Consider the following 15347-nt stretch of genomic DNA (forward strand, 5'->3'; position numbering starts at 1 on the left):
AGAAGGGTCATCTCTGAGCAGCCTTACCTGTATTTATAGTTGCAGAATCTCTGTGATCCGCTTGACTGAGCCCAGTGCGCCTGAAGGGCTGATGTAGTCATACACAGAAACATGTGGCAGCTCCTGATTTAATTAGCCCAGGGAGAGAGGGAGGGAAGGAAGGAGGGAGAGAAATGAGAAAGAGAGAGAGAAGGATAAAGAGACAGACAAAGCAATAAGAGCAGAGAGACAACTAGACAGAGAGGAAGAGAGAGAGAGAGGCCAAGAAATACCGGCCTAGTTAACAAGAGAGAGTGAAAATCGGTGAGAGAGGGAATGAGAGAGAGAGAAATTGTCAGCAAGAGAGAGTGAACGAGAGAGAGGAAGATGAAAAGAGAAACAGACAGTAGTTTATAGAAAGACTGAGACAGTCTTAGTAAGAGAACGGGAGAGGAAAATAGAATGAGTGGGAGGAGATAGAGAACAAAATGGAGGAAGCGGGGTAGACAGAGGAAATAAAACAGAGAGTGTATTGTTACGATGCCCCACTGTATTTTCCAATCCTAATCTCATTTCTATTTTGAAAAGAGCCAATTTTAAGGACGTTATCTCCTACCTATGTTTACCGGGGCATGTCCCGCATTCTAGCTAATGCGTTTCTATAAATACATAGGACAATACTGGAACCAATGTGATTACTCTCTATTTTGCTCTATCGTTGACTCTCTTGCTGACACAGTTTTCAGACAATCTGTTATAGAAACTGGCTTGTGAATGGGGTGGGGGGCACCGACAACTCCGTAGAGGTCACAATGGTCACAATGGTGAATGTGTGGGTCTCAATGCCTGTGCTCTCCCCATCACCCCATCATCCTGGGTGAATAGAAGACCATTTTGACGCCTTTCAGATGCGGGACCGTCTGAAAGTAGTGATTGCAAGGTAGTAATTGGAAAAACCCAAATGGACCTCCTGCTAATAGGTTCTATTGCTTTCATTATGTACTTATTTTTATGTTGGTGTGTGTATATGCCTTGTGTGATGAGAGCATTTTTTTCCCTATATCCTGTGTTTTTCACATTCATACAATCGCTGTGCTCCAATTCTTTGTACACTTTCACCCTATAAGTGTGTTTCAAACTTTTAGCAAACTTTACTGAGCATGTCAATAAGCTACAGTACATCAAGTAAGTCATTTCCATTTCCTGTGTAACATCAATATGTGTAACATCAATATTTCTACAGAGTGCAAACTTTGCGAGAAGGGTATATTGGGCCACCATATTATATACTGAAAAAATTTATAAACGCAACATGAAACAATTTCAAAGATGTTACTGAGTTACAGTTCGTATAAGGAAATCAGTCAATTGAAATAAGTAAAGGCCCTAATCTATAAAGGCCCTAATCTATGGATTTAACGTGATTGGGCAGGGGTGCCCTTGGAGGGCAAAGGCCCACCCACTGGGGAGCAAGGCCCTGCCAATCAGAATAATTTTATTTTTCTTTCCACAAAAGGGCTTTATTATAGACATAAATACTCCTCAGCACAAAATTTGAGAGAAATAATATTTTTGTTCGTATGGAACATTTCTGGGATTTCTTAATTTATTTTCATGAAACATGGGACCAATACTTAACCTGTTGTGTTTATATTTTTGTTCAGTGTAATATATACAGTGTTATGGGCTTCCAGGGTTTAAGAGTTTAGGTTAATTTAGGTTGTGAAACTCAATTAATGACAAAGTGTTTCCACCTATGACTTCCTATGTTCTGTGAGCACTCCAATGCTTGGGAACGTGTATGTGTGTGAGAAGGGTATATCGGGCCACCAAATGGGCTTCAGGGGTTCAAAAGTTCAGCGGTGGTTAATTCTAGTTGTTCACATGTACTTGACATTGATCTTGACATGTTGCACATCTGTTGTTCATCAAGGTTGACTCAATCAATGGCAAAGTGCTTCCATGTATAATTGTTAACGCTGTATACCCACTGTGATGTTTGGTGGACGTTGTTCAAGGACATTAACTGTTGTAGTGTTTGTTGCTTTTGTGTGTTTCTGTGGACATTGTTCTCTTCAAGGACAATTTACTGTTTATTGAAGTGTTTATTTCTCTAGTTGTTGTTAGTGTGTGTGTGTCTGTGAGTGTGTGTGTGTGTTCATTAGTGCGTGAGTGTGTGTGTGGTGAAAGACAGTTTATTGTCCGTAGCTGGTAACCCAAGGTCACGCTCCAGCATTAAAACCTCCATATAGAGACAGATAGCATTTTGAAGGGCAGCCACACACACACACACACACACACACACACACACACACACACACAGCAGCCACACGCACTTGGATGTATGGGGCCTCTAAGACAAAACATGCCAATTGACCCACACAATAACTATGGACAGAGGGAGTGATACTCACCTTGAATATAAAACCCAAAAAGAAAGTAATTCTACATCCACAGTATGTTACTGTACCGTGAAAACTGTGTGTGTGTGGGTGGGGTGTGTGGGTGTGTGTGTGTGTGTGTGTGTGTGTGTGTGTGTGTGTGTGGTGTGTGTTGGGCCAGCTCCAGGCATAAGCAACATAAGTGAACGCTTAGGGCCCTCTGCCACTAGGGTGCCCCCAACCAAAGAAACTCAGTCGAGGTCTCAACTTACTATTGATAGGGAAGAATAATAGAATACACCAGGGGCCCTGACCTCCAGGGGGCCCCCATTTGATTTAGTAAATAATTCTCACTCAGATATCATATTAACATGACATAAGTCATTACAAAATGTGTAGAATTGCAGGAAAATATATTTTAAACTGCAAAAATGTCTTGTTTTGACCCCAAAAGGCTAGAGACGGCCCTGTGTGTTTGTGTGTGTGTGTCTGTGGGTCTATGTGCGCGCATATGAATAAATCCATCGGAGTCCAAGCAAATAGAGGGTGGTCTCTCTCCATCTCCACGAGGCCAGCTTGCGGTATAAGAGGCTTAAAGAAAGGAGAGGGAAATTGGAAAAGCAGTGGATGAGAAATGCATCGAGGGATGGTGAGAGAGGGAAAGAAAGAGCGCTAGTTCTGCCTGGGACCATACATGAGCTGATATGTCAGGACGATTGGACATGGTTTGGTGACAAGAGCCACCACTGTCATGTCCAGAGGAATGAATGCCATAGTGACAGGACAAGGAGTGAGACGGATGGATGGACGGCTGGGCAGACAGACAGACAGATGTGTCCGAGCTTCAGTCACCTGCTCTCGTTCTTCCCTACCAGTACATGAATTGATTGACAAGAGGGCCCAATCAACTGCCCAATAGATTTCAAAGGATTTGTTTTGTAGTATAGTCCTACAGTAGTCCCGTTCTGTAACAGGCTCCGTTACTTCCATTGCTTGGCATTCTAAACAAACACCCCTGCGTAGAGCTTGTGTGTTAGTGGTAATTAAGCACACAGTGCAGATGTGCCCCGAGGCGAGACTGGAAGGGACTGCTCGGCTGTAATTCCCTGTGATTTCACAGAGGACTTGAAGGCGTTCCAGGCGCCCCCCTTGACATCACAGAGCTGGTGTACAACACACACATACACACACCCACACACACACCAGGCAGCCCCCTCGACACAGAGTTAGTGTTCAACACATACACACACACACACACACACACACACACACACCAGGCAGCCCCCTCGACACAGCGCTACTGTACAGCAACAGAGGAAAAGGAAAGTAAAGTGCATTCTTGGTCATTTCCTCAACTACGTGACCACAGGCTGTGAGGTGACATGCAAACACAATGGTGTGTTGAGGAAGGAAACCCAAAGGGGTTATGATGTGGGGGATCTGGGTTATTCTATTGTTTGAGGAAAGAGAGAGAGAGAGGAGTGGGGGAGTATGTGGTTGACTTAGCAGTTTGAGGGTTATTATATTGGCCTGTTGATGATAGTAGAAGATGATTAAAAAGTGACACTGCCAGACAATGTCGGTTTTCATAACATTCTGAGTTATCTTTAATGGGTACAAATCAATATAGCTTGACTGAAATCATTTAAGTAAAAGACAATGGTAGAGAAGAAAAAAAATATATTGAATGTTCGATCATCACCCACCATTGTTGTCATCAGTTGTGTAATGGCACATTTGTTTCCCATTTGATCCATTGCGAGTGCTATAGCAACACTTTGCAGTGTTTGCCTCTGCTTTGTGACACTTCCTATCAAAACAAAAACATTTTTATTTGTCACATGCTTCAAAAACAACAGGTGTAGACTAACAGTGAAATGCTTACTTACGGGCCCTTCCCAACAATGCAGATAGAAAAAAAAAAGAGAAATAATAGAACAAATAGAAGAATATAAATATAAAAATAATAACACAAGGAATAAATACACAATGAGTAACGATAACTTGGCTATATACATGGGGTACCAGTACCGAGTTGATGTGCAGGGGTAAGAGGTAATTGTGGTAGATACATTCTGTACATATACTGTAGGTAGGGATAAAGTGACAAGGCAACGGGATAGATAATAAACAGTAACAGCAGCGTATGTGATGAGTCAAAAGAGATAATTGCAAAAAGGGTCAATTCAGATATTCTGAGTAGCTATTGGTTAACTACTTAATTAACTATTTAGCAGTCTTAAAGCTTAGGGGTTGAAGCTGTTCAGGGTCCTGTTGGTTCCAGACTTTGTGCATTGATACCGCTTGCCACGCGGTAGCAGAGAGTGGCTGGAGTGTTTGACAATGTTTAGGGCCTTCCTCTGACACTGCCTGGTATAGAGGTTCTGGATGGTAGGGTGCTCGGCCCCACTGATATACTGGGCTGTACGTACTACCCTCTGTAGCGCCTTGCTATCGGATGCCAAACAGTTGCCAAACCAAGCGGTGATGCAGCCAGTCGAGATGCTCTCAATGATGCAGCTGTATAACTTTTTGAGGATCTGAGGACCCATGACGAATCTTTTCAGCCTCCTGAGGGGGAAGAGGTGTTGTCGTGCCCTCTTCACGACTGTGTTGATGCGTGTAGACCATGATAGTTCCTTAGTTATGTAGACACCAAGGAACTTGAAGCTCTCGACCTGTTCCACAACAGCCCCGTCGTTGTGGATAGGGGCGTGTTCGGCCCGCAGTTTCCTGTAGTCCACGATCAGCTCCTTTGTCTTGCTGACGTTGAGGGAGAGGTTGTTGTCATGGCACCACACTGCCAGGTCTCTGACATCCTCCCTGTAGGCTGTCTCATCGGTGCCAGTGATCAGTCCTACCACCGTTGTGTCGTCTGTAAACTTAATGATGGTGTTGGAGCAGTGCACGGCCACACACTCGTGGTTGAACAGGGAGTACAGAAGGGGACTAAGCACACACCCCTGATGGGCCCCCGAGTTGAGAGTCAGCGTGGCGGAAGTGTTTTTGCCTATCCTCACCACCTGGGGGCGGCCTGTCAGAATGACCAGGATCCAATTGTAGAGGAAGGTGTTTAATCCCAGCGCCTTTAGCTTAGTGATGAGCTTGGGGGGCACAATGGTGTTGAACGCTGAGCTGTAGTCAATGAACAGCATTCTCACATAGGTGTTCCTTTTGTCCAGGTGGGAAGGGCAGTGTGGAGTGCAATAGAGATTGGATCTGTTGGGGCGGTATGCGAATTGGAGTTGGTCCAGGGTGTCCGGGATGATGGTGTTAATGTGAGCCATGACCAGCCTTTCAAAGCATTTCATGGCTACAGATGTGAGTGCTACGGGGCGATACCTTGGCATTTTTGGACACAGGGACTATGGTGGTCTACTTGAAAAATGTAGGTTTTACAGACTGTGTCAGGGAGAGCTTGAAAATGTCAGTGAAGACACTTGCCAGCTGTTATAGTTCAGTCTTCTGTGATGTATATAAAGTAATATTGGGATGCAAACTCAAAATGTAATACATTTCAACTCTATATCTGACATGGTACAGGTGTCTTCTTTTTTTTAAGCCCATAACCATGTGTGTGAGGTGTATACATTTGTTTCCAAGTAGATTTGTTTAAGACTACCAAGAAACACCCTGTGTGTCCCTGATTTAGCCCACTGCAGTAAAAGGTTAAAAGTCTTACTCACATCGGCTACAGAGAGAGTGATAACACAGTCCAGAACAGCTGGTGCTCTCATGCATAGTTCAGTGTTGCTAGCCTCGAAGCGTGCATAAAGGTATGTAGCTCATCTGGTAGGCTCACATCACTGGACAGTTCGTGGCTGGGTTTCCCTTTGTAATCTGTGATAGTTTGCAAGCCCTACCACATCCGACGAGTGTCAGAGCCGGTGTAGTAGGATTCGATCTTGGTACTGTATTGACGCTGTGCCTGTTTGGTGGTTCGTTGGCGGCGTAGCGGGATTTCTTATACGCTTCCAGATTAGTGTCCCGCTCATTGAAAGCAGCAGCTTTAGCCTTTAGCTCAGTGTGGTTGTTGCCTGTAATCCATGGCTGCTGGTTGGGGTATGTACATACGGTCTGAGGGTCTGCTCATGTGAGACAGGGCGGGAAACATGAGGTGCTAAGTCCGGTGTGTTTGACACAATAGTTGTGAACAAACAAAGTGAGAGTGGGGTATCATCATATATTACATATGCCAGCATATGGCGTTCTAAATATTTTTTGTTCATATCAACGTTTTATCACCACTGGACATGTAGCCTACAGATGCCTGCCTCGTCGCCAAGCGAGGAAGATATTTCACAATCATCAAATGCAGTGAGTATTATGGTTTGGATAGATTTTAGCCTGGTCGGGACAGAGGAGAGTGAGAACAGGGTGGATCCAAGTCATGTAAGCAACAAAGTGAGGTAGTTTGTGTGGCTGATCAGATTGAATGGTGTGTGCGTGTAATCAGCTATATTGTGTGCAGAGACCGTGAGTGAGGTGAGGTTGTAGATATAATGGGTTATCGTAAACTATGGAGCTAGACAGGATTATCTAGGTTTATGCTTTGGTGTCATCTATGGGCTGAATGTTACGTGGGTGGACCAGTTATCGATATCCTTCTAAAATGTAGTTACATTTGTATAAACTTCAAGTATTACAAACTACAAACCCCCCTAAAATGGTTTCACCCAAATCTGGCAACCCTGTTTAGTTTTTGCGTTTTTGCGCTATGGCTAGGCAGTATGCTTTTATTTTGAGGTGATAATCTGTGAGGTGATAACATTTTATTTGCTTTGTGATTTGTCAAAAACTGTAAACTACTTGTCAAGTCATGTGCTCCGGTTCTTGTATACACTGTAACAAGCACATCGAAGATTTGTAATATTCTGAAAAGTGGCCAAATTAAGTTGATCTTTCGGGCTATGGGCGCAGCCATCTTTGACTTTATTTGAGTTTTATTGTGAATGGCATTCTGGGATTAGGGAGTTTTCACTTGTCAAACATGGCTGCCATCATAAATAATTTAGCCGTTGTCAGTTTATCTTGACACGTATCTCCTTTCTAAACAATATTACATTTCTCCCTTGTGCTCACCAGAGATGTGGTACATTGTAAACAAGTCTAGTTGTTATCAAATCACATCAAATGTATTGGTCACATACAGGTTTTCCTACTTACAAAGCATGTAGAGGTCTGTAATTTTTATCATAGGTAAACTTCAAATGTGAGAGACGGAATCTAAAACAAAAATCCAGAAAATCACATTGTATGATTTTTAAGTAATTAATTTGCATTTTATTGCATGACATAAGTATTTGATCACCTACCAACCAGTAAGAATTCCAGCTCTCACAGACCTGTTAGTTTTTCTTTAAGAAGCCCTCCTGTTCTCCACTCATTACCTGTATTAACTGCACCTGTTTGAACTTGTTACCTGTATAAAAGACACCTGTCCACACACTCAATCAAACAGACTCCAACCTCTCCACAATGGCCAAGACCAGAGAGCTGTGTAAGGACATCAGGGATACAATTGTAGACCTCCACAAGTCTGGGATGGGCTACAGGACAATAGGCAAGCAGCTTGGTGAGAAGGTAACAACTGTTGGCGCAATTATTAGAAAATTGAAGATGTTCAAGATGACGGTCAATCACCCTCGGTCTGGGGCTCCATGCAAGATCTCACCTCGTGGGGCATCAATTATGACAACACAATGATCAAGGTGAGGGATCAGCCCAGAACTACACGGCAGGACCTGGTCAATGACATGAAGAGAGCTGGGACCACAGTCTCAAAGAAAACCATTAGTAACACACTACTCCGTCATGGATTAAAATCCTGCAGCGCACGCAAGGTCCCCCTGCTCAAGCCAGCACATGTCCAGGCCCATCTGAAGTTTGCCAATGACCATCTGGATGATCCAGAGGAGGAATGGGAGAAGGTCATGTGGTCTGATGAGAGAAAAATAGAGCTTTTTGGTCTAAACTCCACTCGCCGTGTTTGGAGGAAGAAGAAGGATGAGTACAACCCCAAGAACACCATCCCAACCGTGAAGCATGGAGGTGGAAACATCATTCTTTGGGGATGCTTTTCTGCAAAGGGGACAGGACGACTGCACCGTATTGAGGGGAGGATGGATGGGGCCATGTATCGCGAGATCTTGGCCAACAACCTCCTTCCCTCAGTAAGAGCATTGAAGATGGGTCATGGCTGGGTCTTCCAGCATGACAACGACCCAAAACACACAGCCAGGGCAACTAAGGAGTGGCTCCGTAAGAAGCATCTCAAGGTCCTGGAGTGGTCTAGCCAGTCTCCAGACCTGAACCCAATAGAAAATATTTGGAGGGAGCTGAATGTCAGTATTGCCCAGCGACAGCCCCGAAATCTGAAGGATCTGGAGAAGGTCTGTATGGAGGAGTGGGCCAAAATCCCTGCTGCAGTGTGTGCAAACCTGGTCAAGACCTACAGGAAACATATGATCTCTGTAATTGCAAACAAAGGTTTCTGTACCAAATATTAAGTTCTGCTTTTCTGATGTATCAAATACTTATGTCATGCAATAAAATGCAAATTAATTACTTAAAAATCATACAATGTGATTTTCTGGATTTTTGTTTTAGATTCCGTCTCTCACAGTTGAAGTGTACCTATGATAAAAAGTACAGACCTCTACATGCTTTGTAAGTAGGAAAACCTGCAAAATCGCCAGTGTATCAAATACTTGTTCTCCCCACTGTATCTAATACACACAAATCTAAGTAAAGGAGTGGAATAAGAATATATAAATATATGGATGAGCAATGTCATTTTCAGAGTGGCATAGGCTAAGATGCAATAGATAGTATGGAATACAGTATATACATATGAGATGGGTAATGCAAGATATGTAAACATTATTACAATAGTATAGAATACAGTATATACATATGAGATGAGTAATGCAAGATATGTAAACAAGTGGCATTATTAAAGTGACTAGTGTTCCATTTATTAAAGTGGCCAGTGATTTTCAAGTCTGTATGTAGGCAGCAGCGCCTCTGTGCTAGTGATGGCTGTTTAACAGTCTGATGGCCTTGAGATAGAAGCTGTTTTTCAGTCTCTCTGTCCCAGCTTTGATGAACCTGTACTGACCTCGCCTTCTGAATAATAGCGGGGTGAACAGGCAGTGGCTCGGGTGGTAGTTGTCCTTGATTATCTTTTTGGCCTTCCTGTGACATTGGGTGCTGTAGGTGTCCTGGAGGGCAGCTATTTTGCCCCCGGTGATGCGGTCTGCACCCTCTGGAGAGCCCTGCGGTTGTGGGCGGTGCAGTTGCCGTACCAGGCGGTGATACAGCCCGACAGGATGCTCTCAATTGTGCATCTGTAAAAGTTTGTGAGGGTTTTAGGTGACAGGCCAAATTTCTTCAGCCTCCTGAGGTTGAAGAGATGCTGTGGCGCCTTCTTCACTACACTGTCTGTGTGGGTGGACCATTTCAATTTGTCAGTGATATGTACGCCGAGGAACTTAAAACTTTCCACCTTCTCCACTGCTGTCCTGTCGATGTGGATAGAGGGGTACTCCCTCTGCTGTTTCCTGAAGTCCACGATCATCTCCTTTGTTTTGTTGACGTTGAGTGAGAGGTTATTTTCCTGACACCACACTCCGAGAGCCCTCACCTCCTCCCTGTAGGCTGTCTCATCGTTGTTGGTTATCAAGCCTACTGCTGTTGTGTCGTCTGCAAACTTGATGATTGAGTTGGAGGCGTGCATGGCTACGCAGTCATGGGTGAACAGGGAGTACAGGAGGGGGCTAAGCACACACCCTTGTGGGGCCCCAGTGTTGTTACATCGCTAACTTATGTTTTTTATTGTCAGCGCAACATGTTATTTAGACTTGTTTATATAATTAGTTTGGCTGTGGATGTGTTCCATGTGATGCTTAGATGATGAAGTTTGCATTTATCTTTTACAATAAAAGGTGAAATTGAGGAATAAAGTTGTGAAGACCTTTATTTTCCATCAATACAAAACATTGTTTAGATGTTTAGACGTGTTTGTTAAATCATACATTCTGTTGCTACTCTTCCAATCACATATTTGCAATGGTACTCTGCAGGGACCACTCAACAATGATCATAAATATGTGATCGTACGCGTCAAAGGGTTAATGAAGCCGGTGACTCGTGGTAAACAGTCCTGTAGCTTAGCATCCTCTTCATCGGGCCACTTCCGTATTGAGAGCGTCACTGGTACTTCCTGTTTGAGTTTTTAATTGTAAGCAGGAATCGGCTGGTAGTTAATGATGCAGTGGCGATGGAGGGAGGGGTGGAGTGTGTGTGTGTGCATCGGGCCAGAGTCTGTGTGTGTGTGTCTGCGTATCTGCGTACGTGTATATGTGTCCTCTGCTCGTTAATCAGCCAGACGGAGCGACTGTAAGGTATGGCAGACGGTCTACTTGTTACCTCGGAGAGCAGGGGCACCAGGCACAGCTGGAGCTCCATGTCACAGGGAAGAGGAGGAAGTGGGGGCAGAGCTGAGCTGAGAGGACAGAACTGGCAACTGTTGTATAGTGCTACCCTGGTGATGGGGCAGTGTGTGCGTTTGCGGGGGGTGGGGCCGGGGGGGTTTGTGTGTTTGTGTGTGTGCGCATGTGTGTGTGTGAGTGAGAACAGGGAGAATGGAGAGTTGGAGGATATACATTGAACAAAAATATAAAAGCAACATGTAAAGTGTTGGTCCGATGTTTCACGAGCTGAAATAAAAAATCCCAGAAATTGTCCATATGCACAAAAAGCTTATTTCTCTCAAATTTTGGGCACACATTTGTTTACATCCATATTAGTGAACATTTCTCCTTTGCCAATATAATCCATCCACCTGACAGGTGTGGCATATCAAGAAGCTGATTAAACAGCATGGTCATTACACAGGTGCACCTTGTGCTGGGGACAATAAAAGGCCACTTTAAAATGTACACTCTTATCCAGAGTGACTTACAGTTAGTGAGTGCATAAGTATATATGTCTATAATGAAGCCCTTTTGTGGGGAGAAATGTATTCTGATTGGCTGGGCCTGGCTCCCCAGTGGGTAGGCTGGGCTGCCAAGTGGGTGGGCCTATGCCCTCCCAGGCCCACCCCTGGCTGTGCCCCTGCCCAGTCATTTGAAATCTATAGATTAGGGCCTAATTTATTTATTTAAATTGACTGATTTCCTCATATGAACTGTAACTCAGTAAAATCTTTGAAATTGTTGCATGTTGCGTTTATATTTTTGTTCAGTATAAATAAATCACAACCGTTGTGATATACAGTGGGGAGAACAAGTATTTGATACACTGCCGATTTTGCAGGTGTTCCTACTTACAAAGCATGTAGAGGTCTGTAATTTGTATCATAGGTACACTTAAACTGTGAGAGACGGAATCTAAAACAAAAATCCAGAAAATCACATTGTATGATTTTTAAGCAAGTAATTTGCATTTTATTGTCAGTATTTGATACATCAGAAAAGCAGAACTTAATATTTGGTACAGAAACCTTTGTTTGCAATTACAGAGACCATGCGTTTCCTGTAGGTCTTGACCAGGTTTGCACACACAGCAGCAGGGATTTTGGCCTACTCCTCCATACAGACCTTCTCCAGATCCTTCAGGTTTCGGGGCTGTCGCTGGGCAATACGGACATTCAGCTCCCTCCAAAGATTTTCTATTGGGTTCAGGTCTCGAGACTGGCTAGGCCACTCCAGGACCTTGAGATGCTTCTTACGGAGCCACTCCTTAGTTGCCCTGGCTGTGTGTTTCGGGTCGTTGTCATGCTGGAAGACCCAGCCACGACCCATATTCAATGCTCTTACTGAGAGAAGAAGGTTGTTGGCCAAGATCTCGCGGTACATGGCCCCATCCATCCTCCCCTAAATATGGTGCAGTCGTCCTGTCCCCTTTGCAGTAAAACATCCCCAAAGAATGATGTTTCCACCTCCATGCTTCACGGTTGGGATGGTGTACTTGGGGTTGTACTCACCCTTCTTCTTCCCCCAAACACGGCGAGTGGAGTTTAGACCAAAAAGCTCAATTTTTGTCTCATCAGACCACATGACCTTCTCCCATTCCTCCTCTGGATCATCCAGATGGTCATTGGCAAACTTCAGATGGGCCTGGACATGCGCTGGCTTGAGCAGGGGGACCTTGGGTGCGCTGCAGGATTTTAATCCATGACGGCGTAGTCTGTTACTAATGGTTTTCTTTGAGACTGAGGTCCCAGCTCTCTTCAGGTCATTGACCAGGTCCTGCCGTGTAGTTCTGGGCTGATCCCTCACCTTCCTCATGATCATTGATGCCCCACGAGGTGAGATCTTGCATGGAGCCCCAGACCGAGGGTGATTGACCGTCATCTTGAACTTCTTCCATTTTCTAATAATTGTGCCAACAGTTGTTGCCTTCTCACCAAGCTGCTTGCCTATTGTCCTGTAGCCCATCCCAGCCTTGTGCAGGTCTACAATTTTATCCCTGATGTCCTTACACAGCTCTCTGGTCTAGGCCATTGTGGAGGGGTTGGAGTCTGTTTGATTGAGTGTGTGAACAGGTGTCATTTATACAGGTAACGAGTTCAAACAGGTGCAGTTAATACAGAATTAAAAAAAAAAAAAAAAACAGGTCTGTGAGAGCCGGAATTCTTACTGGTTGGTAGGTGATCAAATACTTATGTCATGCAATAAAATGTAAATTAATTACTTAAAAATCATAGAATGTGATTTTCTGGATTTTTGTTTTAGGTTCCATCTCTCACAGTTGAAGTGTACATATGATAAAAATGGCAGACCTCTACATGCTTTGTAAGTAGGAAAACCTGCAAAATCGGCAGTGTATCAAATACTTGTTCTCCCCACTGTAGATGTGTATTACCAGGCATGCAACAATGTGGTGACATTACAGTAGTGTCCACCTACTGCCATCTATAGGCAGCTCTCTGTCACAGCAAATGACTTAGTGTGTGTGTGTGTGTGTGTGTGTGTGTGTGTGTGTGTGTGTGTGTGTGTGTGTGTGTGTGTGTGCGTGCGTGCGTGCATGCGTGTGTGTGTGTGCATCTACAGAACATAACCACAAACTGTAGCGACATAAAATAAGAGACTGAAAGAAGGGATAATCAAAGGATAGCCAAACGGAGAGAGAGAGAGAAGATCAAAGGTGCTTTCTCCTCCACTGCCTTTGGTGTCGCCCCTAACTAGATTCACGCTATTCTTCTCTGGCTGCCCTGTGTCCCAAATGACACCATATTCCCTATTTAGTGCACTATTTTTGACCAGGGCCCATAGGACCTGGTCACAGGCCTATGGTCAAAATAAGTGCTCTATATAGAGAATAGGGTTCCATTTGGGATGCAGACTTGGCTCAGGAAGGGGTAAGCAGCGAGCAAGGCACTTAAGTACAACTTTGTAATGAGGTGCAGCCGAACATCTACATTCGAATTGTGTGGGTGATTTCAAGCTTTTATATGGTAAAGTGAAGTGTCTGTCGCGACTCAGCTCGTTACCTAGTCCTTCATCCTATGTGAACCTCAGCATGATACCCTATTGTGTAGTAGTAGCAGTCTCCGAGCAAAGGGGAAAGGCTCATTGCTTTGCACCGTTGAAGACTGCCATTGAAGTAGGCCTCTTGCGATGTATAATTTGAAGTATTTGAGCTTCATAGAATGGTATGTAAAGACTCTTAGTGAGTTTTTGTGTGTATATACTAATCTTTTTTCTCTTTCTCTCTCTCCTCACAGCTGTTCTGCAGGTGTCCATATCCTTGAACAAGGTGGAGCTAAGTGTGGGAGAGTCCAAGTTCTTCAAATGCACAGGTAAGATGGCTATGGTAAACAGAACAGGCTTGTCTGTGTGTTATATCGAATGTAAATGTGGATATCTCATCCTGACATCCTTCTCAGCAAAATATGTGTGGGTGCGGGGTGGGATGGGCGATGGGTTGGATGGAGGTGGTGGGGGTGGATGGAACCGTTGTTTGAGAAACATGGTTGACCCCCATCCCCCGTGTAGCTCAGTTGGTAGAGCATGGCGTTTGGAACACCAGTGTTGTGGGTTCGATCCCCGGGACCACCCATACGTAAAAATGTATGCACATATAACTGTAAGTCGCTTTGGATAAAAGTGTCTGCTAAATGGCATATTATTTATTATTATTATATTACATAACCATCCCTTCCAACCAACGGTTTCAACCCACTCCCCAATCCTCCAGCCTCCACCCAACCCCTTGCCCATCCCACCCTGTTGCAGATCCTGCCCTATCCACCCCTGGTTGGGGGGGTCTATGTACCAGGGGGCCCAAGCCAAGTGCCTGCAGCTCTGTAGGGGGGCAGCGTGGGCGGGCAGCGCTTTGGTCCACAGTTCCACCCCTGCTGTGTCCCTGTCTTCTCCTGCCAGCACAGAGCAGCATGGAGCTAACAGCAGAGGGACAGGGAGGAAAGGGGCAGGGAGAAGGAATGGCTGAGGGTGGAGAGGGTGGTGGGGGTAGTGAGGGGTGGGGTGGAGATGGTGAGGAGAGCTTAGGGACAGAGAGCAGAGTGATGGGGAGAGAGGGCGGTGGGTGGAGGGAGATAGGGGTGAGGAGAGCAGAGGAAGGGAGAGGGGCAGGGAGAAAGATGGGGTGAGAAGGGTGGGGAGACGGGTAAGAAGAGAAGAGCATAGGAACAGGAAGGAGTGGGGTAGGGAGAAGGATGGGGTGAGAAAGGTGGTGGGGAGAAAAGCAAAGGGAGAAGGATTGGGTGAAAGTGGGGGAGAAATGGGTAGGAGGAGAGAAGAGGGATGAGGAGGGAGAGGGGTGGGTTGGAGAATGGGGAGAAAGGGTGAAGAGAAAAGGGAGGCACACACACACACACACACACAGTCTTCTATAACTAACCTTGTCGGGACACACAATTCAGTCCCATTCGAAATCATATTATCCCTAGACCTATCCCTAACCTAATTCTAACACTAATTATAACCTTAACCCTAAACCCCCTAGAAATAGCATTTGACC

At 44.8% G+C, this 15347-nt stretch overlaps 1 protein-coding gene across 1 annotated transcript in view; it reads left to right on the forward strand.

The window, feature by feature from the left end:
- LOC311110359 (neural cell adhesion molecule 2-like) overlaps nucleotides 1-15347 on the forward strand; it is a gene marked incomplete at both ends in the record, with an annotated part of 404388 nt that overhangs the window by 282244 nt on the left and 106797 nt on the right. Inside the window, one exon of the mRNA XM_084188905.1 lies at nucleotides 14092-14166. Coding sequence (XP_084045031.1) covers nucleotides 14092-14166 — 75 coding nt within the window. The remainder of the gene's footprint in view (nucleotides 1-14091; nucleotides 14167-15347) is intronic.

This window comes from Coregonus lavaretus (genome assembly GCF_964263955.1).
Source record: "Coregonus lavaretus genome assembly, contig: SUPER_35_unloc_4, whole genome shotgun sequence".
Classification (NCBI taxonomy): Eukaryota; Metazoa; Chordata; class Actinopteri; order Salmoniformes; family Salmonidae; genus Coregonus; species Coregonus lavaretus.